Source organism: Euprymna scolopes, chromosome 13, assembly GCF_053919585.1.
Source record: "Euprymna scolopes isolate OS-2025 chromosome 13, ASM5391958v1, whole genome shotgun sequence".
In the NCBI taxonomy this organism is placed as follows: Eukaryota; Metazoa; Mollusca; class Cephalopoda; order Sepiida; family Sepiolidae; genus Euprymna; species Euprymna scolopes.
The window spans coordinates 4,809,868-4,835,524 of NC_136494.1; the positions used below are offsets into that span (position 1 = coordinate 4,809,868).

At 33.3% G+C, this 25,657-nt stretch overlaps 2 protein-coding genes across 2 annotated transcripts in view; one reads left to right on the forward strand and one right to left on the reverse strand.

The window, feature by feature from the left end:
- The window catches only part of LOC145291924 (serine incorporator 5-like), a 317,833-nt gene that overhangs the window by 242,473 nt on the left and 49,703 nt on the right, over window positions 1–25,657 (reverse strand). Inside the window, exon 2 of the mRNA XM_080137782.1 lies at window positions 22,946–23,062. The gene's annotated coding sequence lies outside the window, so the exon portion shown is untranslated. The remainder of the gene's footprint in view (window positions 1–22,945; window positions 23,063–25,657) is intronic.
- LOC145292376 (uncharacterized) lies at window positions 1,027–25,338 on the forward strand. The gene is made up of 8 exons (XM_080138705.1): window positions 1,027–2,803; window positions 4,311–4,465; window positions 6,165–6,306; window positions 8,681–8,817; window positions 17,100–17,234; window positions 17,833–18,037; window positions 21,553–21,708; window positions 24,618–25,338. Exons 1-8 carry the CDS (start codon window positions 1,042–1,044, stop codon window positions 24,728–24,730), a joined length of 2,805 nt encoding a protein of 934 aa, XP_079994831.1. The 5' UTR covers window positions 1,027–1,041; the 3' UTR covers window positions 24,731–25,338.

Sequence of the window (25,657 nt, forward strand, 5' to 3'; positions counted from 1 at the left end):
TCTAACAGTCCCGTTCTTTCCAGTCCCCAACAGATGCCTTTGTCTAACAGTCCCGTTCTTTCCGGTCCCCAACAGATGCCTTTGTCTAACAGTCCCGTTCTTTCCGGTCCCCAACAGATGCCGTTGTCTAACAGTCCCGTTCTTTCCGGTCCCCAACAGATGCCTTTGTCTAATAGTCCCGTTCTTTCCGGTCCCCAACAGATGCCTTTGTCTAATAGTCCCGTTCTTTCCGGTCCCCAACAGATGCCTTTGTCTAACAGTCCCGTTCTTTCCGGTCCCCAACAGATGCCTTTGTCTAACAGTCCCATTCTTTCCGGTCCCCAACAGATGCCTTTGTCTAATAGTCCCGTTCTTTCCGGTCCCCAACAGATGCCTTTGTCTAATAGTCCCGTTCTTTCCGGTCCCCAACAGATGCCTTTGTCTAATAGTCCCGTTCTTTCCGGTCCCCAACAGATGCCTTTGTCTAATAGTCTCGTTTTTTCCGGTCCCCAACAGATGCCTTTGTCTAACAGTCCCGTTCTTTCCGGTCCCCAACAGATGCCTTTGTCTAATAGTCCCGTTCTTTCCGGTCCCCAACAGATGCCTTTGTCTAACAGTCCCGTTCTTTCCGGTCCCCAACAGATGCCTTTGTCTAACAGTCCCGTTCTTTCAAGTCCCCAACAGATGCCTTTGTCTAACAGTCCCGTTCTTTCCGGTCCCCAACAGATGCCTTTGTCTAACAGTCCCGTTCTTTCCGGTCCTCAACAGATGCCTTTGTCTAATAGTCCCGTTCTTTCCGGTCCCCAACAGATACCTTTGTCTAATAGTCCCGTTTTTTCCGGTCCCCAACAGATGCCTTTGTCTAATAGTCCCGTTTTTTCCGGTCCCCAACAGATGCCTTTGTCTAATAGTCCCGTTCTTTCCGGTCCCCAACAGATGCCTTTGTCTAACAGTCTCGTTTTTTCCGGTCCCCAACAGATGCCTTTGTCTAACAGTCCCGTTCTTTCCGGTCCCCAACAAATGCCTTTGTCTAATAGTCCCGTTCTTTCCGGTCCCCAACAGATGCCTTTGTCTAATAGTCCCGTTCTTTCTGGTCCCCAACAAATGTCTTTGTCTAACAGTCCCGTTCTTTCCAGTTCCCAACAGATTCCTTTGTCTAACAGTCCCGTTCTTTCCGGTTCCCAACAGATGCCTTTGTCTAACAGTCCCGTTCTTTCCGGTTCCCAACAGATGCCTTTGTCTAACAGTCCCGTTCTTTCCGGTTCCCAACAAATGCCTTTGTCTAACAGTCCCGTTCTTTCCGGTTCCCAACAAATGCCTTTGTCTAACAGTCCCATTCTTTCCGGTCCCCAACAGATGCCTTTGTCTAACAGTCCCGTTCTTTCCGGTTCCCAACAAATGCCTTTGTCTAACAGTCCCGTTCTTTCCGGTTCCCAACAAATGCCTTTGTCTAACAGTCCCGTTCTTTCCGGTTCCCAACAAATGAATGCTTCCAACAGCTCGCCTCCATTGTCTTCCTCAAAACAAAGCCCACCTCCCTCTCAGAGCTATTCTTCACCAGAACACAATGTCCTGCCAAATTTTTCCACTCAGCCTTGTATTCAACAATCTGCCACGGTCTACAGCTGCAATAGTAAACAATTCTCTGTTTACCACCCCGTCGCCTGTCCTCCACAATTACCTGCAATTAGCATGTCCCCTCTCGTCTCTCTCCCAGAAATAACTCTTGCTAACTCTTCTGTGTTGAATTCTAGCGCACCTACCAATTCCACCATGTCTTTTCCCCCAAACTCCTCCTCCTCCCTATCACAGATAGGACTTAATCATTTGTCAGACACTTCTCTGCTACAATACAATGATCATCAGTCTCAAAGTTATAATATCTTTGTTCCCAACACGTGTCCGTCATCGGAAACTACACCTTTTCCCTATGTGAAACCACCACCAGATTATTACATTGCAAGATCGACCCAAAATCAATTTCTTGATGGAACGGAAAATGGAGGTATGCATATCGCATTACCTCACCCATTACCGCTGGTGCATACCTCCACGTTTGCTCCTGAATACCTGCGTCAGCAGCAACCCATGACTGACCTTTCAATGGGTTCATCTCATACGTTTCAGATGGGAGAGCAGAGTTTTATGCCCAATTTTAATCTGCCAAAGTTTTACAATTTTGTGCAACCAGGCATTGAAATGCAATCATCACAACAGCCGCACAAGCTACCCTTATCTCAAGAACATCATGAAACACGATGTGAACAACCACAACGCCAGCAAGTACGAGATCTGCAATTACAACAGCTGCGTGGCATTCAGGACATACACTTGGAGGAAGACGTGCAAAATGAAGAAAAAAGAAAAAATGCTTTGACGGTTAAGGCTATTCTTTTACGAAATATTCCTGGGAATCCAACACCACCTTCCCAAACAAAACTCTTAGGTCAGTTAGCCAATGCAGTTGGTGGCCAGGAAAATGCTTCCCACAATGGATTTAACTATGCAATCCAGGAGCCACCTTTTGTGACAACAGAGCAAACTTGCTTGGTTCCAACCTCCTTTGCTGTTTCAGGAAAAGAGCCAAGTGGGTACTCCTATCCAGCCGCTGAAATGTCTGTGCCTACTCAAATTGCATCTACTTCCGTGACTCCACCGCTGCAGCGTCTGGAAATAACTCCCAGACAAAAAGAGTCCGCTTCTTCCACCACTGCTGCCCCTTGGATGGCCGAGCAAAAAGGACATTTAGAAATCCTTCTTCAGGATAACAAAGAACAGCATTCAACGAATATCAAACCTTCAACATCGGCCCAAGCTGAGAACTGTAAGTATGCATCATTACTCGAGCTCCCAAAAATATTTTATTTTGTCTGTGGATTAATTATAGCACTCGTTCTCCATTTCTTAGAACCAAAAAGATGATCATATTTTAAGATCTGTATTTTTCAGAAATACCTACTGTTCCTATTTACTTTGCCTCCCCACGAGGGCAGAGTTAGACACCAGGGTCCTTTTTTTTAATGTGGAGAAAAGGAACAAAAATAAAAATTGTCTCAGTTGTGAAAGATTTCTCCTCCAGTAACCGAGAACAAAAAACTGAAGTGTAGTATCAGAACAGATATTACACTTTGATCTTGGCTCAAAGAAATACCTATTGTTAGTCATAAACGTAATCCTAAAGTAAACTAAAATATTCCAAATTGTTTTAGAAACCATCATACTCCAAATTTTGTGTTTGAATTCATGGAACTAATATAAATACAGTGCTAGTCTTATCTACCTCGTTTTGGCCTAATATTAATAACTGCAGTATTTAGAGTCTTAAAATTTCTTTATTTTAGGGTTTGTATAGGCTTGAAAAAAAAACCTTGGAAATGTCTTAAAGGCCTTGAAAATCATATTCTTTATATTCAGAAAAATTTGTGTCTGAACATTTTTTATAATATAAATCTCACCTGTCTGTTTAAATGTATGTATGTCTGCCTAAAACTTTTGACAGAGGTGACAGATTTTCATGAGATCGATATTGTTTTGAAGTTCGACCCTTTGGATGCCAAATATCAAAAAATTGGCTAAAAACATTCATTCCTTCACCCTCAACTGGGCCCTTTCTACAGGGAGGGGGTCATTTTTTTTTTTTTTTTTTTTTTTTTTTCACCAATATTTTCGAAAGTCATCCCCTCTTTTTGATTCACTAGCCTTAATTTAAACCTTCACCATTTCCGGTTTGGCAATGGACGCAATGGCAAAGACCTCACATGTTTTTTCATATTCTTTTCCTCCTTCATGGTATGAGTTCCAGCCTGTTTGCCTACTACACTTTAAAAAAAAATTTTTTTTGCTCAACACTCACATCTAAACACCTAGGCTAGTTAAAAAAAAATCGAAATACATTCTTCTGAAATTGCATCATATTATTTCTACAAGTTACACCTCTTTTATCACAAAACTACCTGATGTTATCCGTATACTTTACGAATTTAGCCAAAGTGAAATTTTAAATCTAAATAAATACTAAAATAATTTGTAAATATTAATAAAAATATTATTTTTATTAAATCGTTTTTGTTTTTGTTTATATCATTTTGATTTTTAAAACTTAAATTTTATCTGGAGAAAGCATCAGGAAAAAACTTGTGTGGGTTGTTTGTACTTAAAAATGAATGTTGGTCATGCATATAAGGTGACAAATTTAAGTCCTGTGTGTTTGCCCCCCCCCCCATTTCCAGAGATGGGAATTGCGGGTAGAGAAGTTTTAACTCTATTTTTGTTGACCTCCCTCGGGTAAGCATGCCAGTGTTTAAATAATCTTGAAATAATTTTCTTTGTAGTTGTAGTACCAACGGTTGCTCCTCCAGTCCAAGGGCGTCAGAGACGACGCCACAAATCTCCGGAACTAGAACAGCGAAAATACAAGCCGTGTGTTGTCTGTAGTGATCAGTCATCTGGATACCATTATAATGTTTCCGCATGTGAAGGATGCAAGGTAACGTGTCATTTCAATTTCATCATCTTTATCGGATGGAGGAATATAAAATAGCTCTTAAAAAACTAAAGTAAAAAGTGCCTTACACTTGTTTCTAATCTTCCATTGATGTATTCAGAACAATACAATCCCTAAAACAGGATGAAAGATCTGACATTTGGTGTCTTTTACTGTAACAGATTTGTAGCAGATATTCTTTTAGCTGCTCAGAAAATTTAATTCTGAAAACCATTTGAACTCTAATCTATTTCAACTAAGATGCTACTTTAGACCATTTGGATTATAAGTTTGTCAATTAACATGTAGAAGATCAAAATTGTATTCATAACTATTTGCATATTATTGTCTCTCCGGCAGTCTTGCACTTACACCCGGCAAAGTCAAAAGTAAGTTTGACAACTCTAGAAGAGTCACATCAGGATTTTACACCATAAAATCACAATTTTACGAATTATTAAAGTTTTATCATATTACAAATTATTTAACTTTTAAAACTTATAATAAAATACTTAAAAAATATTGAAATACTTTTTAATATTTTTAAAATATTGTATTTATTTTAAGTTTTATGCTTTCTTTTATTATGCATTTTTTTCTAAATATTTTTTAATTTGATTTATAAATCTGAAACATGAAAACTGATATTTTTGACTACGTGTTAACAATTGCAGAAATTAAGGAAAAGAAGTGGAATTTATATTTTGTTACATGGTTCATTACTTCAGATTTTATTTTGTTTTGTTCGTGTTTCTGTTAAGACAATAAACTTTCTAAAAATTGTTTCGTTTTTCTGTTAAATAAATAGTTATAAATATATAAAAATGTATATTTTGTTTGTTTACTTTATTTAATCAAGTGTTTACGTCAAATTCGTTCAATATAATTTTCTTAACAAAATAACGCATGATTTGACGGTGTAAAAATAGTGATGTGATCCTTCAAGAGTTGTCAAACTCACTTTTGACTTTACCGGACGTAAGTGCAAGACTGAAGCCCCCCCCCCCCACCTCCTTAGACAGCTTTTGTAGCTCTCTTTTTGGACAGCGCTTATCGCTAATACCCTCGCTCGGACTGGTCCTCTCTCCCTCTTTTTGGCCAAGTTTTGTTGCTATCCTCTTTCTGATGGCCTTTGCCCCTCCCCCGTCTTCTTCAGCAAGATTTGTCATTGCACCCTTTTCTGGTGGATTATGTCACCGTATCTGATACCCCAGCTCTTTCTTTCTTGCTTGCATTCTGATTTCCACTATGATTCGAAAGAGCTGCATGTCTTCAACTTTCATGCAAATCTACCTTGAAATAACTAGTCTTTTGTAATCCGGAAGTTAACTATTCAAATAGTTTTGAATGTATCTTAATATTCAAAGCTACCCTACATTACACCTTGTCGTTAAAAGGTTTTATGTACAGTTTTTTTTTTTTTTTTTTTTTTTTTTTTTTCATTAGTTGCCCATCTTTTCCTATTTTCCTTTCATTCTCCTTCAACTACGTTGTCTGTTCATTTGTCAGACTTTCAAACACGGTTTCAATGCAGTGTCTGTACCCCAATTATTGCGATGCATTTTGTATACAAACTGTAACCTGTCACACATGCAAATATTGTGAACATTCCTACATCCCCACCGTGTAAATGTAAATATATATATATATATATTATATGATTATTTGAATAGTATTTTCTAATGCATAATCTATTTAACAGGGCTTCTTCAGACGCAGTATCCAACGTCAAAGTGTGTACATTTGTCATAGGAACAATGCCTGTGAAATAACAAAGGGGTCTCGGACCCACTGTCAAAGTTGCCGATTACAACGATGTCTAAAAATGGGAATGTCCAGAGATGGTAAGTATTCTTTGCATTCATTTTTTTTATTATTCAGTCGTTTGAAATTTTTAAAATTTGGATCATTACTTATAAAGGCCTGCAAGCCATTCTAGGTTAATCAGTGTTAGTTAAACAGTGAGACAACACCATAACGATCAGTAATAGCAGAACTTGGGTAGGGTTTAATTATATAAGAGAATGGCTCAACAAGGACTTGTTTGTATTAGACTTAAAAACGACTGTTATAGTCAATTGGAAAACAGCACCATGGTATTGTGTTCTACACACAGGCAGTTCTAAAAAAGAAGCTCTGTTCATAGAATTTTCATTTAATTTTAGGCACAGATAGGGGAAATTGTTGGTGGTTGTAGCTAGATGAGTATTTGTTGCAAATGTTTTACAGGGGGAAACCATAGATTGAAGCTCAGTCGAGCACCTGCCATGGAAATAGCAATAGAGCACATAGACTTGCAATATCTCTTTAAGAAAAAGGAAGTAGAAGCGAAGAGGTCCTCACCCACTAGATCTCAAAAACTGTTTTGTACCCTGTCAAGACAAAAAAGAGTATTTATAGAAGCTCCTCTTTCCGATAGATTTTCTTTTTCTTGTATTATTTTTTCTGTCTTTCTTGTGTTGTCTCCCTTGTCTAATTTTGTCACCTCCCTTGACTGACTGTCTGTTTTCGTTGTCTCTGTTTTGATAATATGCAAACAAAATTTTTGTATTTAATAGTATCTTCACTCGGCTAAATTAATCCCAACTTAAAAGCCTGAAAATCATAACAAATTATAGAAATTTACAAAACATAACAACTTTTTGCTATGTCTTATGCTTTTTCTAAAACATTTTGTCCACCCTATCAACTAAAACTGATCTTCATGAGAATATTTTTTGTCAACTTTGATTTATTGAAAATTTTTTTAATATCTTTAGAGAAATTAAATTTTATGAAATTCACACGATAGAAAACAAAACAGATTTATTTAGCAATGGCATTGATTTCTTTTCTTTTTTTTTTCTTTTTTTTTTTTTTTTTTACATCGGCAGCTGTACGAGGTGATCGTAGCAAAAGATCTATTGATCAATATGCTGATAAGCTTAGACCTGATCAAAGAGAATTACTGAAGAGTATCTTGAATGCACACAGACAAACTGCGACTCCTGTTAAAAATGCCCTAGTAAGTTTTTGTTTTATTTAAAAAAAAAATTTTTTTTAATTTATTTATTTTATTTTTTTAGCAGGAAAAGGGTTCTCTTACTCTTGCATATCTTGCATATAAATTTTAATAATAAATATTATATACACACCATGTTTCAATTGTAGTGGTTGAGTTTAGCTAATAACAGTCTTATAAATTATAACTAAAACCTACCTGACAGCTATTAATCTAGCTATCTGTATTTTAAAATGTATAATCAACATTGCATGATTATTAATTAAATGTAAACCTATTTGAAATATTTTTGAAATTTTAACTTAAAATATTAAGAACCAGTGTCTATTAAATCGGTTTGATAGACAATGGCTAAACAAATGTGTGCACTTTTATAGAAAACTATGAGGCTGTTAGATTGTGCATTCAGTTTTAAAAATGTAAATTTTGATGCTAATTATAAGTATTCCTTCTTTAATTCTAAGATTGTCAACATTAAGACTATTAAAAATATCTTCAAAATTATCGTAGATATAAAGAAAATGCAGCATTGCAGAATTCCACTTTTTTCATTTAGATTAAGTTATTTCTTTGTCCATCTTGTCTTTCCTTTTGACTTCTCCCCTCTCAAAATGTTAATTTTTCTATATTTCAAACAACTCCTGAATGACGTCCGGTTTCCTTCCCTTCTGCATGTGCACTTGTTTTGTTTTTTTTCCATTCTTTTTCTTGGATCAAACATTTTTTATTACACAAGAAATGAGATTCTACTTTTTTTAAGCAGTTGAACACACTGCAAAACTTGGCAGGAAGTTAGGGCAGTTAATCAAATTTTTATGGGGATGAGACTACCTTTACTTTTGTTTTCGTCGGGACTGTTACATGCTGCATTAGTGTCAGAAAGTTCACTTTGCCTTTAAGAATCTTGCTATAACAAAGAAAATGACTTGCAAATAAATTTTTAGACGTCCTCCACCACCTGCCAGTATGTAAAATGGATATTAAACTAAATATGATTGAATGATACTTTTTGATCAACCAATTTCAAAACTGGTTTTATTTTTTCTTCAGCTCAATGAAAGACTACGAGATGACAGAAGCAAAGATCCCCTCGTAAGTTAAATTTTATTTAAAGAAAAATGTGAAAGAGTGGGTGGGGGTGTATATTTTAAAGAAACCTTAAAATAAAAATGGATCTTTTGTGTTAAAATTATATTTTTGTATTGAATCTTTTTGAGATGCTAAGGCCCTGTTAGAGAGTGGTGCCCGAATAGCATATTTTTGTTTTATTACCAAACAGAATTCTGACCACAAAATCAGTTTCTTCACATTGAAGCTTGTTATGAAAAATATTGAAGATGTTGTTTTTAATATTGTATGGAATATCAAACTTGTTTATCTCTTTTGTATAATTGTTTTTATTGTGAATCGTGAATTTCAGTTTTATTTTTTATGGATGCGAATTTCAACTAATTTGACATTTTTTCCTTAGTGACCAGGAAAATACATCCTGCTAAAGAACTTTGTATGGAACTGATATGGTGCTATTTCTTTATAACTTGGATATACCCACAAAAAAACGTACATACTGTAACTCTGAAAAGTCGGATTGGAAGGATATCTGCATGTTTTTTACTTTTTACTCTTTCTACTTCACAATCAGTTAATTTAATCCACTTACAACCCATGGCTGCGGTAATAGTTATCCAAATTTCTATCAAAATTATCGCAACCAATTTAATAGTTTGGATGCTTTAAGCGATCTTAAGATGTCAATGGAATCTTTCCAAATCCCAAGTATGTATGGTAACTAGTGCTTTCTTAGTATTATAATGGATATTGTGGTTGGCACATGTCTTCCTTTCAAGAAAAATAATCTTGTTTCTTTATATGTTGATAATTTTTAAGACTTTTTCAAGATTTCGTCCACTTCTCAACACAATTTAAAACTGACCCTGTATATATGTCAAGATTAGTCTCTTAATCCACACTAACGTAATGTACTTGCAATAACCACACTAACGTAATGTACTTGCAATAACCCTTATCCCTGAGTGGCTTCCGGGCCTTGATAAGTGGTGACCACTGTGTAAAAAAAAAAAAAAAAAAAAAAAAAAAAACTGACATCTTTTATAGATTCCCATAAGCCTTGCAATTCTATCATTAATATTACAAAAAGTATGGTTTGGGTGTCAAACTTTCCAAATGTTAAAATACTATTCTAATTTGAGGGAGGGGTTATGATGAGGAGATAAAAGGGCAAAACCGAATAAAAAATAAGGAACCATTTATTATTCCACTGTGAAGCTGTATGTAGTATGGATGCGAGTTCTCTATTTCTTTTTTTAACAGAATTACTTCCCTACAAAAAAGCTGATTATTCCCTTTTATGAAAGTTCTCTCTGAAAATTGTTAGTTTTGCTGTAAAAATAAAATACTTTAAGCAACTCATGATGGGGGTAGGGGAGTGAGATGACTTTTCAGTATATTCATAATTAATTCAATTTTTGGTATTATTTAAAATAGACATTCCATGTCCTAAAGATCCTACCTAATATACCTTGGTATTAGACATTTAGCATCTTCCCCCCACCCCCTCCCCCAATCAGTTAGAACCTAAATTTTTTTTCTTTTCTACATTTTGAAAAAAAAAAAAAAAATCTCACTACTCATCACTCTAAGATAAGTTTTGGAAAAAAATCTTTTTCCAAATTTTAAGAGGATTCAAAACTGACAATATAAAATAATTTAATGTTTGTTTGAAATACCCGTCCACAATATAGGGAAGTGATTTTAATTTTTAGCTGTTTGCACATTTTTCTACTTCTACAGAAAACAAATTTCAACTGTAAGGTAAGCAACTCTTGAATTCAATTCGGTTATTGTCGTGCTGGTTTTTACCTTTTATTTTAAAATGTTTCATATTTATAGTTTGGACTAGATTTTATGATTTTTAAATTGTAACAAAATATTTTGTTGCAAATAACATGGGCGAACAATAACAAATAAAATTAGCTTATGTGTATATCATTTCTTTTTAGATTTTATAGCTGCTTAAGTGATCATTAGGGCTATGACAAGGGAATATTCTTATCATTGTTTTGACTCTCAGGTATATATACGACACAGTTAATCAATCGAGAACCACATCACTCTAAAAACCTAAGATATTAACTGATATATACTCGAGTCAAAATAATGAAAAGAATATTCTCTTGTCATATCCCTAGTGATCATATGATACTGGAAGGTGAATATGTGTGTGTACCTCTTTTTTGATAGGTGTTGATTTTTCGAATTTAGTTTTTATGTTGTAACTAAAATCCTCTTTTGAGAACCAAACCCTCAAATGTGACAGTCTTTGCACTAATCTGATCTGTCACTTGTAACTCCTTGTTTAATTAGTTTGCAATCAAGTTAAACATGGTAAAAAGTCAGGATTGAAATGGTGTTTCAATACTATGGACACCTTTGCATATTCACCAGGTCCACCAAAATATTAGCTAGAAAAAGAATGACAATGAAGTCATGAAAAATGACTGGGTAACTCCACACAAATGACACGATTACAACTAGCGTTTCGCTAATCTAGTTGGTCAAATTATGGAATTTGGAAGGATGTTATAAAAATGGAAGTTTTTTTTGGGGGTTTTTTTTTTTTATCAGTTTTGGTGGGAGGAGTGAAGAAAAGGAGAAACTGAAAAAAAAAAAAGTGAATCGGTTGAATTGAGGTGGAGAAAACAGCAACTTAGCTTGGCTGAGAAGGATTGTGGCAAGAGATGATAACCGGTTTCAGGCAAGATTTAGAGGGAGATAAATGGAGTTAGACATTAGCAACAAGATCCTAACGCCACACATGCGCACCTGTCCAACACATTGCTTGTATAGCATATTTATTTTTGATTTTATTACGCATGTATTATATCCTTGCTTTAAATAAGAATACAGCAAGAAACACAGGGTTATGTTGGAAAGACAAAGGGAATACATATGACATAAGAGTTACTTTTCTTATTCTCTTCCTGTCTTTTTTCCTTCTGCCTCAGTCACGTGAGAGGGTCAATATATCCATTTCATCTATGAAGGGATGTTAGGTTATTCCATTAGATCACCTTCCTCCCAAGCTAAATTCTTCCATAGAATTTTGCTTCTACCATTTTTTTCTTTTTAAACTTTGTCCAAAAAAATTTGGTCCTTTTCCTTTCACTTCTCCTCACCATTTGTGTTTGCCAATTTTTTACTTCTGGAAAGTGACTGGATTTCTGAGTTACTGGTACTTCCTTGTTTGGCGGTTTTATATGGAATGTCTCATATAGCACTTCTATTGGTAACTCTTGGTTTCTGACTGTTTCTATGTAAAAAATAATGTAGATCATAATCACTGGACTTTTGCTTCTCCCCTGAAGTTAACTAATAACTGACAAAATGTTTAAGATCCTTCAATAAAACGAAAATGCTTCCCCAAAATATGTTTGAAAGATTTCAACAGCTAAAAGTTCCATGACATTATTTAAAGAAAATGTTTGTTTTGTAATTTTATTTTTTTTTTTATTAAAGTTGGCTTACTTTGTTTTTTTTTTATTTTTTTTATATTCATTTCAACACCTTGAGCTTTTAGTAAATAAGATCCCGAGTTTATTTACTTGCCTCTCACAAAGCCAGTTACACATCTTTTTGTGGAGAATCCAGCTCTTAAAATTAGAGGTGGGAGGGAGGGGGGGGGGAGAATAACTTGATTCATTCTGTCATCATTTTTCCTGGACAAGAGTGCTTCTAGTAACCTGCAATAAACAGCACCCTCTTAAAAGGAAGCTGTAATACCTAGGAGGGTGGTAGCCTCCTGAGATAAGTGTCTGGTCAGTAAAGATCAGAGTATTACTTGTTAAATGTTTCAGTTATTCCTCTGACTTGCTATTCGTTTCTGCCAGGGGTTGAACTTTTATATAGGATGTTGGTGGCTATATTTGAAATTGTTAAATTGCGGAGTAGTACGCATGGAAAGGATGGAATTGCAAACAAACATGAAGAACTAAATCCGGCATCCTACCAGAATAAACAATGAATTTGATTAGAAAATCAAGAAAATATGTATAATGTACGTAGTTGTGAGGAAACATACTGCAAATTGATCAAGTAATATTATTTTTGGAAAGAAAATTATTTTTAAGTGATTAATGGGAATTCGTAAGCACAATTGAGTTCTCTTTTTTAAGCTTTTCAAAATAGACAAGATGGGATACTCAATGTTTGGTGCATTTTAGGTTAGGAAACATCTTCAGCAGTCTGATCTGATAGCACTATGGCTACATGACAAAATAACTATGTATTATCTACCCGTATGTATGTGTGTTTTTTATTTCAACCTTATTTTTATTAAGTTGAGGTTGAAATAATAAAAAAAAACATTTAGCTCTACAATGTATTGAGCACTCTTTGTTTTTTCTTTCTTTTTTCTATCAAATATACCTCCATATATATATATATATATATATATATATATATATATATATATATATATATACTGTGTGCAAAATCAAGACTTCAAGACAAGGTGTTGATGGCAACAAAAAGTGTATTTCATTTTACGTTACAATTGTTTCAATGTCTAGTTCGACAATTTCAAGCATTATATCGTTTGAAATTTTCAAAAACCAGCATTTCTTCAGACTTTATGAATAAACACACTTTAGGCAATGTAGTTTTTTTTGAATAGAAATCAAAAAAGGCGGGGGGAATCCCTAACGGGAAAAGCATGCGAGAAACATTTACCTTGGTTGTGGTTACGGAAAAGCCCATTTAAATACTTTTTTGATTTCTATTCAAAAAATGCTACATTGCCTAAAGTGTGTTTATTCATAAAGTCTGATGAAATGCTGGCTTTTGAAAATTTCAAACGATATAATGCTTGAAATTGTCGAACTAGACATTGAAACAATTGTAACATAAAATGAAATACACTTTTTGTTGCCATCAACATCTTGTCTTGAAGTCTTGATTTTGCACACACAGTATATTAATGCTCAATTATGAAATGTGATAATTTTGAAGCTTAATCCTTAAGTCTACCATTTTTGGCTTGAAACCTATTCCTATATGAAAATTTACTGAATTACACGAACTCCGTATAATATATATATTACACCAAGTTATAGGTATTCAAGAGTGATAACTAATGAATTTAACAAGGTTATAAGACTGCTCAATAAAAGAGCAAGACATATTTTTATTAATATAAACAAATTTATAAGTTCGCAACACTGGACATGCTAATGTTTGGACAGATGGTTGGTTAAAACCGCAAGTACTCATCAGGCAACTTTGAAAAAAAAATTGTCTTCAACTGAAGAAATCAGTTCTCAAAACAAACTACCTACTTATATATATATATATATATATATATATATATATATATATATATATATAGTAATTGTGAGAGTTTATTATTCAACCTCATCATATAAAGTGTACTTAAAGTCAGCAATTCTAACACACTACTGCTAGAACATTACTCCTGTAGAGTAATCTGTAACCACACCTGTACACATTGTAGGTGATAAGAGTACAAACCGCTATTTGGAAAGTGGCATGGGAACAATTAAATGGGGAATAGCTACATACCACCTGTTGTGTACTGATTTTGAAGAGTATCCTCTTTGCTATTAAGTATTGCTTCCTCTTGTCCTAGCATCGTAGACTTTGGCCATCTTATATTGCCACTACAAGGTTTGAAGGTCCCATATTCACACAGGAGAAATGTTTTCTTATTGGGCATCTTAGATTCCAAAACTTCCTGATTCCACATTATCACTCTATGCCAAATCATAAATGAAGTGTACAGCTTTTTTCTCCTGATCTGTAACTTTTTTTTCTTAGACACATGGAATTATGCTCCATGTTATGCTATAAAAAATGACCTTTTTATCTGAACTTATTTGATGGGACATTCCATTCTTTGAGGTAACATTCTACCAGTATGTTGCTCCCCCAATGGAACACTTCTGGCAGCAATTCTCTTTATATTGCGACCTATTTCTGTGATGCCATTACTTGAGAGTATGTCACTTGAACTCCCCATTCATACAAAAACTGATTTACTAGCTGCAAAAGGCTGGGTTGTTATCGGCCAAAATTTCATGCAATGCTCCCTTTTCGTAAGACTGATAATAGTTGTTGAATAATGCTTGACGAGTCTTGTTGCGAAATTGGTCACTAACCTCCAAATGAGTGTGGCCACAGTCAATGCCAGTAAGAAATTGGTTGCAATTGTAATTCATGTTAGTCCCATCTTTTACCATACATTACTTGCTTCCAATCATCCTTTTTGCCATTGTACTGGTGCTGGGTCATTTAACAATCACCACTTACTGTGCTTAATGACTTGTTTGGCCACTGTTGCATTCATACATCTCATAAAATACACCTGGATGTCCGCTTTGCATGTGGAAGTCTTCTGTCTGTTGCTAGCTCCTTATGCTTACTATAGCAGTGCATGTTCGACCAATGAGCTCAGCACCCACCTTTGTGGCATTGTACCATTTGTAATGCATTTGTATCAGCTGGTCTGCAAGGATGCATTATGATGTAACTAGTGACTTGTTGTTGATTTTGAGATTATTTTTGAATGACTTGAATTAAAGTTTAAAATACAAAAGTCAAGTATCCTTATTCTACCTTGACAGAGTTCAAAATAGACTTTGTAGCCTAGTAGTGGGTACTCTTTTCTCTTCCATGTAACCTCTTTCCCACAGAAGATGTTGTGAGCCTATCTCTACTTTATACTTATTTTCATGGCAAGTGTTCATCCGAGCACCAATCTATGGTCCCACTCTGGCCTAACTTTCATGAAAAACACTTGTCTAGCTGAAAACCCTATTAATAATTTCCCCCATTCTTTATCTGAGCCTAAACTAAAATGTAGAGTCCATGAACAAAACTTTCTTAGAACTGCATGCCTGTGGAACTGTTCTGTTTTCCTGCTTTCCAACTGCCTACAATATGGTCATCTTCAAGTTAAATGTAAACAAATTCTTGATTTGCCGTCCCCTTAAGTAATCCAATTTACTCAATTCCCACTACTAACAATAACTACATTTTCCCATTGACTACTGTACACTCATTAACCCTTATGCTCGAGTGGCTTCTGGGCCTTGATAAATGATGACTCCTTAAAAAAAAAAAAAAGTTTGTATAGGCTTAAATGTTGAGTTTTGTCTTAAGTTTTTTGAAAATCATATTTTTTGATGTTCAGTAAAAATTTGTCAGAATACCAAGAAAATCCAAGTAAATACTATTGAAATACTTTTGAAATATTAAAAATAAAATTTAAATGCATGTGTGTATGCATACATAGAAGAATATGCAGAAAACTGATCTCCAGAATTTTTAAATACTGGGACGATTAATGAGGTTTTCCAGTGTGTTGGGAAGCATTTCTCCTTTAGGTAGTTGAACGGCTTTGCAATGATGGGTGCAAACTCTAATTGCAGCTTTTTGAGTACTGTGATCGGAATATTGTTGGAACTAGTTGCTTTGCTAGCATCAAGGTTCCTGATAAGTATGGCAACATTATGAAGATATGTGGATGTCGTTCAGATTCTTATCGGTCTTTGGGGGAAAATTTGGATAAGTGGTCCTGATCGCGCAGGGTTGGGTTTGCTGCTAAATTCTCAGCAAAGAGTTTGACTTTGTCAGATGCCGACAAAATTACCTCAAGCCCGTTGATGATTATAATTGAAGATGCACATTTGTTCAGGACCTTGTTTGTTATTCACCAAAATTCATGGGAGCCAAGTCTGTTCTTTTACTTAGGACTTGATGGACTGAGCATATGATATTCTCACATTTTTATCATCCTTTTGCAGTGATTGCTGGCACGGTTATTTTAGTTTCAAAGCATCTATTGTGCTGAAAACAATTAAAGTAGTGGTTCCTATGAGCATTGGCAGCAGCACATTCAGGAACATACTAAGGTTTGCTGTTCAGTTTCTGTTGGAATATAGTTTATGTTGACGGTTAACCAATGAGTTAAGTTGGATGCGATGCATCATTTTTTTTTTTTTTTTTTAAAGATGGAGTGTATAGGTAGTTATATGAACGTTCAAAAACTCGGTCAATCATTGAGTATTGATACTGTTCAATGGAGAGGGATATTTTGGGTTTTGTTTATACTGTTTTTTATCTTTGAGACAATTGAGTGGTCAGAAGAATATAGTTGAGACAAGATTGAAGACAAGTATAATTCAGGGCATGCTTTAAAGTTTCATTTTCACCAAATGAAACTTTAAGAAAAAGATATTTTGACTGAAGTCTAGCTGCTCTATAGCCTTAACAGAAACATGTTTTTCAAAAGTGTAGCCAAACGTTTGTATAGATAAACTTTATACATATTAAACAGCACTTTTATCTATACTTTTATACATATTAAGCACTTTTATCTATACACTGTTAAGATTCTCTTGGATGTAAACTCGACCTGGATTACTATATAATACACATTTTGTAAAATGTATAACCAAATGTTTGTATAAATAAAATTCTTTATACTCATATTTTCTCTGAAGTTTTAAAATATTTTATTGCATTATTTTCTTATGGTCATTTTCTTTTCTAAATCAGTTTTCTGTCAAAAATGTGAAAATGCATTTTTTTTCTTTGTAGTATGACAAAGTATGGGAATTTTCAATTGAGTCTGCCCAGAACATTCTAGAATTCTTCAAGAAAATTCCAGGATTTTCTGACTTGTGCATACCTGATCGTGTACATTTTGCCAAAGGAGCTGCAGTTGAAATTATGGTGAGTTTTAAGCTCAATTTAACTTTAGTTATTTCCACCACAAAGACCTTTTATTGACATTAATTTAAATTTTTGTTATTTTCAAGCTAAATAAATTAAAAGTGCAGCAAAAAAAAAAAAGAACATATTGCATCTAGATACCATCTGCATGTTTTTCCAAGGTGACTTTAAACCTGGACATGGTAGGCATTATCACCTGACAACTTATTCTGAAAAATCTGTAAACTTTTTTAGAAGTACTTGCATATCCACATTTGCTATATTTATTTAATCAATAAATTTCTATATCATGAATTCTTAAGTCCTTTCTTTTTATATCCACTCAAAGTTTCTCTATGAAATCACTACTCTCAACACTCATTCTCTCTTCGAGCCATGTAATATCATATTTGTTTCTGGTATACAGCAGGTTGAAGTGACATCTGAGTGTATATTGAGCCCCCCCCCCTCGATTTGTGTTAATATTACTCTGTGAATTTCAGTCCTCCTACATACTAGCAAAGTACCCCTTGCTTTTTAACACCAGGAGAAACTTTTTTTTTTTTTTTTTTTTTTTTATACTTTGGAGCAGATTTTTACTTTTTTAAATATTTTTCAGATATTTCGTTTGTGCCGTCGCTACAATCCACTGAAAGACACCCTTCATTTGTCTAACAATTCTGTTGTAACAAGAGAAAACTTCCGGGAAGCAAGACTTGGTGGCATTGTGTCTGCAATATTTGATTTTGCAAAACAATTACATTCCTACAATTTGGATGAGGCAGAATTTGCCGTTCTCTGCGCACTCAGCTTTTATTCGATCGGTGAGTATTTGTAACAGGAACATTATTTGGGGAGATGAATACTCTGCTTTTTTTTTTGTAATTCAAAATGAATTCTACTTATAAGCAAAGACCAAATCGTTAGAGCTTTACATTTTTATTTTGCCTCCATTTGGTTCTATTTCTTATATTCTTCATTCCTCTTTCTCACTTTATCATTTAATTTTTCCTGTTTTTTCTTTCTCTCATCACATTCCATCTTGTTTTGCTTTGCCTACCTTTATGCTCTCCCTGTAAATGTTGATTTTGCCATACTTCAAAATATTCACAGGTAGGAGAGATTGAAGGCTTTTGTTTCAATATCTGTCTTCCCCCTCCATATATTTTCAATATATAAAACATTGTAGAGTGACATCATTCACTAAATTCCTAGTGAGTAAATGCCATAACTCTTTAGGTTGAGAAACTAGTGAATTTGAAGCCACTCATGTTGAAATTCATTTCTATTTGATCATTTATCCCTAATTATTTATTGACACAATTTATTAGTCATTATTCATAACCTATTACAATCTGGAGGAATATGTATACATTTCTATATTAATAAAATAGTCAGTTTTTCCCCCTCGAAAAAAAAAACATAGGAATAGATGTCCCATATAAATTCAATATGATCACACTTCCTGCCAATACCTGATGCATGTTACAAAGATGCATTGTTTCCTTGGCCACTAGAACCAACAGAAACGACTTTTACCTATGTTGATACTTTTTTTTTTAACGTGTTAACAGACAAGATTGGTGGATAGTCAGTCGAGCCTCAATATCGAATGTGACAAATCATGTGAAAACATAATGTTCAACAAGTACTTTGCTTATTAACAATTATCAAGGCCCAACAATGGATCTTTTGTGACCATATTTTATTTCATTTTTTATTGACAGCTTTTACTTTTTTTTTTTTTTTTGTACTAAAATTAAAAAAATCTTGAGCATAAATTTAAAACAAAGACTTAAAAAGAATAATAGCTCACCTTTGTTAATTTTGTTGTATATTTTCATCCTTTTTTTTTTTTTTGTTTTGTTTGCTGCTCTAGTAGAAGCCCATTATATTTTACATTGTCTACAATTTTAATGAATCCTCTTAAATTACATTTTTATGCCAACAATTATATTATGGGCGGAGGTACATAGTGGCTTTTAATTTTATTCCGAATCTAAAAACGTTTCCTATTTCAGTCACCTTAATTTTACCTTTGCTACATCATTATTCATGATAATTATGAAGCCGTTTAAATTGAATGTATAAATTTTTAGTGTTGTACATACTGAAGATTCCTTATTTCATACAATTATTGATACTTAAAAAAAACTTTAAACGAACCCTATTTTTGTCATTATAATTTTTTTTTTTTAACAAACGCCAGAGGCCACTCAAGGATAAGGGTTAATGAGTGTACATTAGTTAATGGGAAAATATTGTAATAATTAATAGTAGAAATTAGTTAAATTGGATTAAGGGGACGACTCCTGAAGAAATTGTTCATGTTGGACTTGAAGACCACCATATTGTAATCAGTTGGAAAGCAGAACAGTTGCACAGGCATGCAGTTCTAAGACAGAAGCTTTGTTCATGGAATCGACATTAGGTTTGAACACAGATAAAGAGTGGTGGTTTCAGCTAGACAAGTGTTTTTCATGAAAGTCGGTCCAGTGGGGGACCATAGATTGGAGCTCAGATGAGCACTTGCTATAAAAATAATAAAACAGACAGGCTCACAATGTCACTTCTGTGGGAAATAGGTTGCATGGAAGAGAAAAGGGCATCCACCACTAGGCTACAAAGTCTATTTTGAACTCTCAAGGCAGGATAAGATGCTTCTAGCAGCTCCTGCCCAGATGTGGCAACAGCACTTTATCCTTGGACGTACTTGGGTCTTATACAGATAGAGAATTCCATCAGCAGTAAGATGTCTACTGGAGCGGTAAAACGATCCTACCATTTTTCCAGCAACCTTGGCAATAGATTTGAGGTATGTGTTCCATTTCAGATCGGGAGTAAAAGTCAAAACATGGAGCTTCCTCAAGACGTTCATTTCAATTGATGCCAGACGGGGATCAGAGCATTGATGATGAAAAGATAGAAGATTGGTTTTAGATGCATTAAAATTAACCAGTCACCTCTTTCTTCATTGCACCATGTGATTAAGATCAGAGTAGAGAGAATTAGAACTTGGTCATTTACATCCTTTAAAATGTTGCCATAGATGGTAGTGTCAGCAACATAAATGTCTATGAATGATCTTGGGATGTGATCTGCAAGATCATTGATGTAAATCGGGAAGAGAGTTGGGCCCAGGATGGACCCCTGAGGGACTACAGCATTAATACTGTGAGTTTGATTTCTGCCCATCAACCACTACTCTTATGAACCTATCAGAGAAATGATTTAATAATTGAAAAGATATTTCCAGCTATACTGTAGCTGGAGATTTTGTGGAGTAGACCTTTATGCCATACCTATCAAAAAAAAAATAAATAAAGGCTGTAAACTACCAAGTTTTCTCTGATTCTTCCTCCTCTGATCTTATATTTTTATATTAGTAGCGATACTATAAATTGCATTTTCCTTCCCTTCAATCACCACAATTTAAAAACATTAGTCTCATTTGGCTAGGATCAAAGTGTAATTATCTATTCTGATACTATACTTCATCTTTTCTGACCTCGATCAGTGCAGGAGAAATCCTTTTAGATTGAGGCAATTTTAATTTTTGTTCTTATTCAGAGTGTGCCTTTTTGGGGAGCTAGTTTTTCTCCATATTAAAAACCGACCTTGTATCTAACTCTGCCCTTGTGGGGAGGCAAATAAATAGGAACATTAGTCTCATTAGTCATTATCAAAATTGAATGGTGGTCCCTATGCAGTCCTAGTGGAAATTGAATGGTGGTCTCTTTAGTTGTAATCGAGCCTCTATATCCAACAAATGTCATAAATAGTGCGAAAATGTTCTAAAATGTACTTATGTTCGATTTTTGTGATATCCAACATTCTTATGAATTTGAGATCACCATTTATTTCGTTCTAAATGAAAATATTAAAATTTTTCATTCAAACTAAAAAAACAAAGCATCTTTTCTTGTTGGATGGAACTGATATCAGCTAAAGAAAAATTGAATGTTTAGTATAAGAGCAAAGAGTTACTTCCCCTTTAAGTTATCTCTCTTGAAGAAAATAACATTTTGAGAAGTGGTTACTGAAACTAAAGGTTTTTATTTTTAAAATTTTATTCTTTTCACAGCACTCTTTCCAATTTTGCAACTGCAAACTATTCTGTACTTATAGCACAATTTCTTAGTTTGATCAAGAAAACATTTTCGAAAGCAAATTTATGGGCCCTTGCATTTATCAAGACAATAATGGAATAACAAATGGGAAACCTTCAATGGACGTTTGCTTAGCGACAGACAATGAAAAGCTTATTTTTAAAGTAATTTTTCAGTTTAGTTTCATTGATTTGTGCAATCATTTTCATCCAATTTATTTCTTATTTCAGAAATTGGTCGCCTTATTGAACCAAAAAAAGCTGACTATTGGCAAGACAAACTGATTGACCTCTTCTTGGATTACATCCATATCCGGCGTGCTGGTAGCCAGAGCTTCACAAAGATTCTTCATGTCCTTACAACTATCAGGGGACTTGGTGTTCAGTGTAAGTATATATTATATTGTGTGTGTGCATATATATATATATATATATATATATATATGTGTGTGTGTGTGTGTGTTTTATTTTTTATGTATTACTAGTAAAGAAAAAAAATGCTTCCTTCAATCACATTTTTGTTAGGCTAGAAAAATATAGTGAACGAATGTAAAATACATTGAACTCCTTAAAGGATTAGGCAATAACTGAAAGGATTATATCATAATAAACGTTACCACTTCCTCAAGTTAATGCCTGAGCGTATGATATGATGAAAGAAACCTCAGACCTTTTACTATCACTGAATGTCTTGTGTGTATATTTAATAAAATATGACAATACAGATGTATATTACAGAATATTGATATCTTAGAAATTATTAAAAAAATATGAAAATTAAGAATATTTATAATTGAGTATTGCAGATTATATATATGACATTTGAAAATCTTGTATGTTTTTGAGTCGAAAGGCTATGACTACGAGTCAATTATGTTAAACAAAACTATTGCCAAAGAGTGAGGTTTTCAAAGAAGTAACATTCCCACTGTCACTGAAATTTTATGAGTTGTGCTTTTTTGGGAATAGTTTTACTTTATAGAATTATGTTTGAAAACTTTATTAAATAATCCGTAGATGGTTGATTTACCGTAAACTAAGCAAATGGCCCTTTGAGGGGGTATGAGTCTTGCCCCTCTGTAAAGATAGTTAACATATTCTACAGCTTCAACTGACATTGCTAATTGAGGTTGTAGGGGAAGTCAAGGAAAACAAAAAAAAAAAAGTTTGAGTTGTAAAACCCCAACTAGAAATAGTTTAGTTCAGGAGTCAATTTTTAAACAATGTCCAACACGTGCCAGCATGCAAAACTTGTATTAAATATTGAAAAATTTGTAAACCCATTGCAGCAAAGTATTATAAGGAAAAGAAAACTTCATTTTTTTTTCCAGATGCATTAGGCAGAACATGATGCAATTAAAAATTTACTCCGTGCAGGCCTAAACTCTCACTACTTTTGTTTGTCATTAACTTTTCTGAATGGCCACATATTTTAACAATTAATTGTTCCTATAACTTGTTAATATATGGGGTGTCTCTATATACATTTGACAAATTTACATCCTCATAATTTATGAAGTAAACAAGCAAACTTTGAATTTCTTAAAGGGATGAAATGAAAATAGTATTTCTTCAGTAATAATTCTTGTTTATAAAATTAAAATTTTCTAAAACGTAAACCTACTTTTTGAGAACTTTTTCACCCAGTGCCAAGATTCAATTTCCACAGCCACCTGCAAAAGATGTCCCAATGTTGCTTTTGTCTCCATAGAAGATGGAATTTTCTGCTGTGTGGAACATCCTGTTGAAAAAATATAAAATAATACTAATATTAGAATTATTAAATCAATTACATTTTATACTAAAAAATAAAAATTTGAGTTATTTTTAGTATACACTGATATTTTGATTAAAAATCTATTTTATTTTGGAGTAATTTAGATGAAAAGGTAATACTAACATTTCAAGAATCCCATAAGAGTGTGTGTCATGAAAGAAACTTTAAAACAAAGATGCATATATAATCGAAAGGTGATTATATAATGAGTGTGATTGAAAACAAGAGGAGACAAATCAAAAAGTGAAAGTTTTAAGACCAAATCTTGTCATTAGATAGTAGGGATACGTCTCACATATTTTGAGAAAATCCTTTCAAATATTCAACTTTATTCTGTGAAAGCTTGCCATGTGAATTATCTCTGCTGTAAATAGTGTTCTAGGTACTCCGGTAATCAAAAAAATGTTCATAATAGAGGTAGTTTGATATTTATAACACCTAATGTCATTAATTCTTTTTTTTTTTTTTTTTTTGTAATGTTGTACATGTAAGAACTTTGAAATTTTGTTTAGTATCCTATAGATATCATACCACACAAGTTTTGAACACTTTACAAAAAAGGTTTTATGTATTTCTTATTTAAATTAATTCAGCTTTCACTGCTTGTGAAATGGATATTTTAAGTATTTAGTCAAATGATTAGATTTAAAAAAAAAAAAAAAACCCAAAACTTTAAGGTATTCCAAAGAAAAAAAATTATTAATGACTCAAAGTTTTCAACACATCTAAATCTAATAACAGAAAATGAAAAAATTGTGAAAATAAGAATTTAAGATGCTGAGAGTGTGCACATTCCTTTTTTTCTTTCTTAGAATGTTTAGCAAATAAAAACTTGTGTAAAAAAAAAAGTGGATATAAATTCATTATTAGGCAAGAAAAATTTCGCGTTATTAAAAGGATTAAAAACAAACACAGTTCATTATCCGTTTGTTTACTGTATGTGCAGGTCAACTGAAAGAAACTAGTCTTCTTGATGTACCGTCATCTCTTTCATATGAGGTTTATTTTTAGGGGTCTTGAAGCCTAATTGATCCCTATTTAGTTACTCAGAAAAAACAGTAAAGTAAGAATTAAAATAATCTGGAATGTTAAAAAGTACAATAGGCATACAAAGGCTTATAAATATATTTTTGCTTAATAGTTTTAGTTCATTTTGGTTATATCATGTTAAAACTTTGATGTCTTGTAGATAACCAAGATTGTACAATGTTGACCAGTACTAAGATGGACAATCATTTGTAAATATTTGATTCTATAAAACTGGAAAAACGGATATAGCCAGTTATAGAAAAGTGATGTCCGTATTTCAATAAAATTAATTTGTTTGACTAATTAACTGTAATATTTTTTCCTTTGCAAGTGATATTTTTAAATTTTACTTTTATTTTATATATTTTTTGTCTTTCCGTTACCTCTGTATTGTACTGCTTTCTACATATTACATTTAACTGCATACTATACAATGCTTCAAGCAAACTACATTCACCTTTTTTCTTTCTTTTTTTTTTTTTTTTTTTAGATTCATGTACCATAAAATCTGTTGCTTCAATCAGAAGAAATACCATGGAAGATGAGAGCCTGGTTTTTCAACTCTTGGACAAACCTGAAAATCTTGATGTAACTTATACATAATTCTGTGTTTTATTTGCTGTGTTCAATACGCTTTATGATAATGAGAACAAATGCTGCTGGTGTAATTTTTTTTATATAGAAAAGGAGTCCATCTCCTTTTTGTTTTATTGATAATTATGGGATTTTATTTTTCGTATATTTTTAAATTAGGTCATTTCAAATCTAAATCTAAAACATTTTTTTATTTTAAATTTTAATTAACTTTCTTTTTTTTTTTTTTTCCCTAACATACGAAAGTTTGTATAGGAAACTATGCCCATAGACATTTTAAAGAGAAGTATTGTATTTAAACCATCTTGATTAAGGATTAAGAGTTTGTATTTTAATGAGAATTATTTCGGTGAGATTTAAAATTTGCAATCTCCACATTTTAATTTAAAAACGTAATTTTGGACCGGTAGATTTACAAAATCTACATGCATTTTAGAATTAAATCCCAAAAATTAAAAAAAATTAAAAAATTAAAAACATTTTCTTTTCATTCTTGAATTGGTGAAGACGTTCACAACGAAAAAAGATGTTCACAATGAAAAAAAAACGTTTACAACAAAAAAAGATGTTCGCAACGAAAAAAGATGTTCACAACGAAAAAAGATGTTCACAACAAAGATGTTCACTTTTTCATACAAACATAAAATCTAAAATATCTCTTGAATAACAAATCCATTGACAAATATACAGTTCAACATTCGAAACACTAAAAATTGAGAATTGGAATTGAAATAGAAATTTATTTTTTGTATATCAAACATTGCCATAAATTATAAGAAAAGTAAGCCTAATGATAGAAACTTAGTAAGACAAACTTTAAATAAGAAATTGCTAAAAATACAGAATAGTTAACAGTTGAGAAATTGGAAAGATTGCTTTGAACAGAATAAAATTCTGAAAATAGAAACCTTAACAGTATAGAGGTCTGTAGATAGA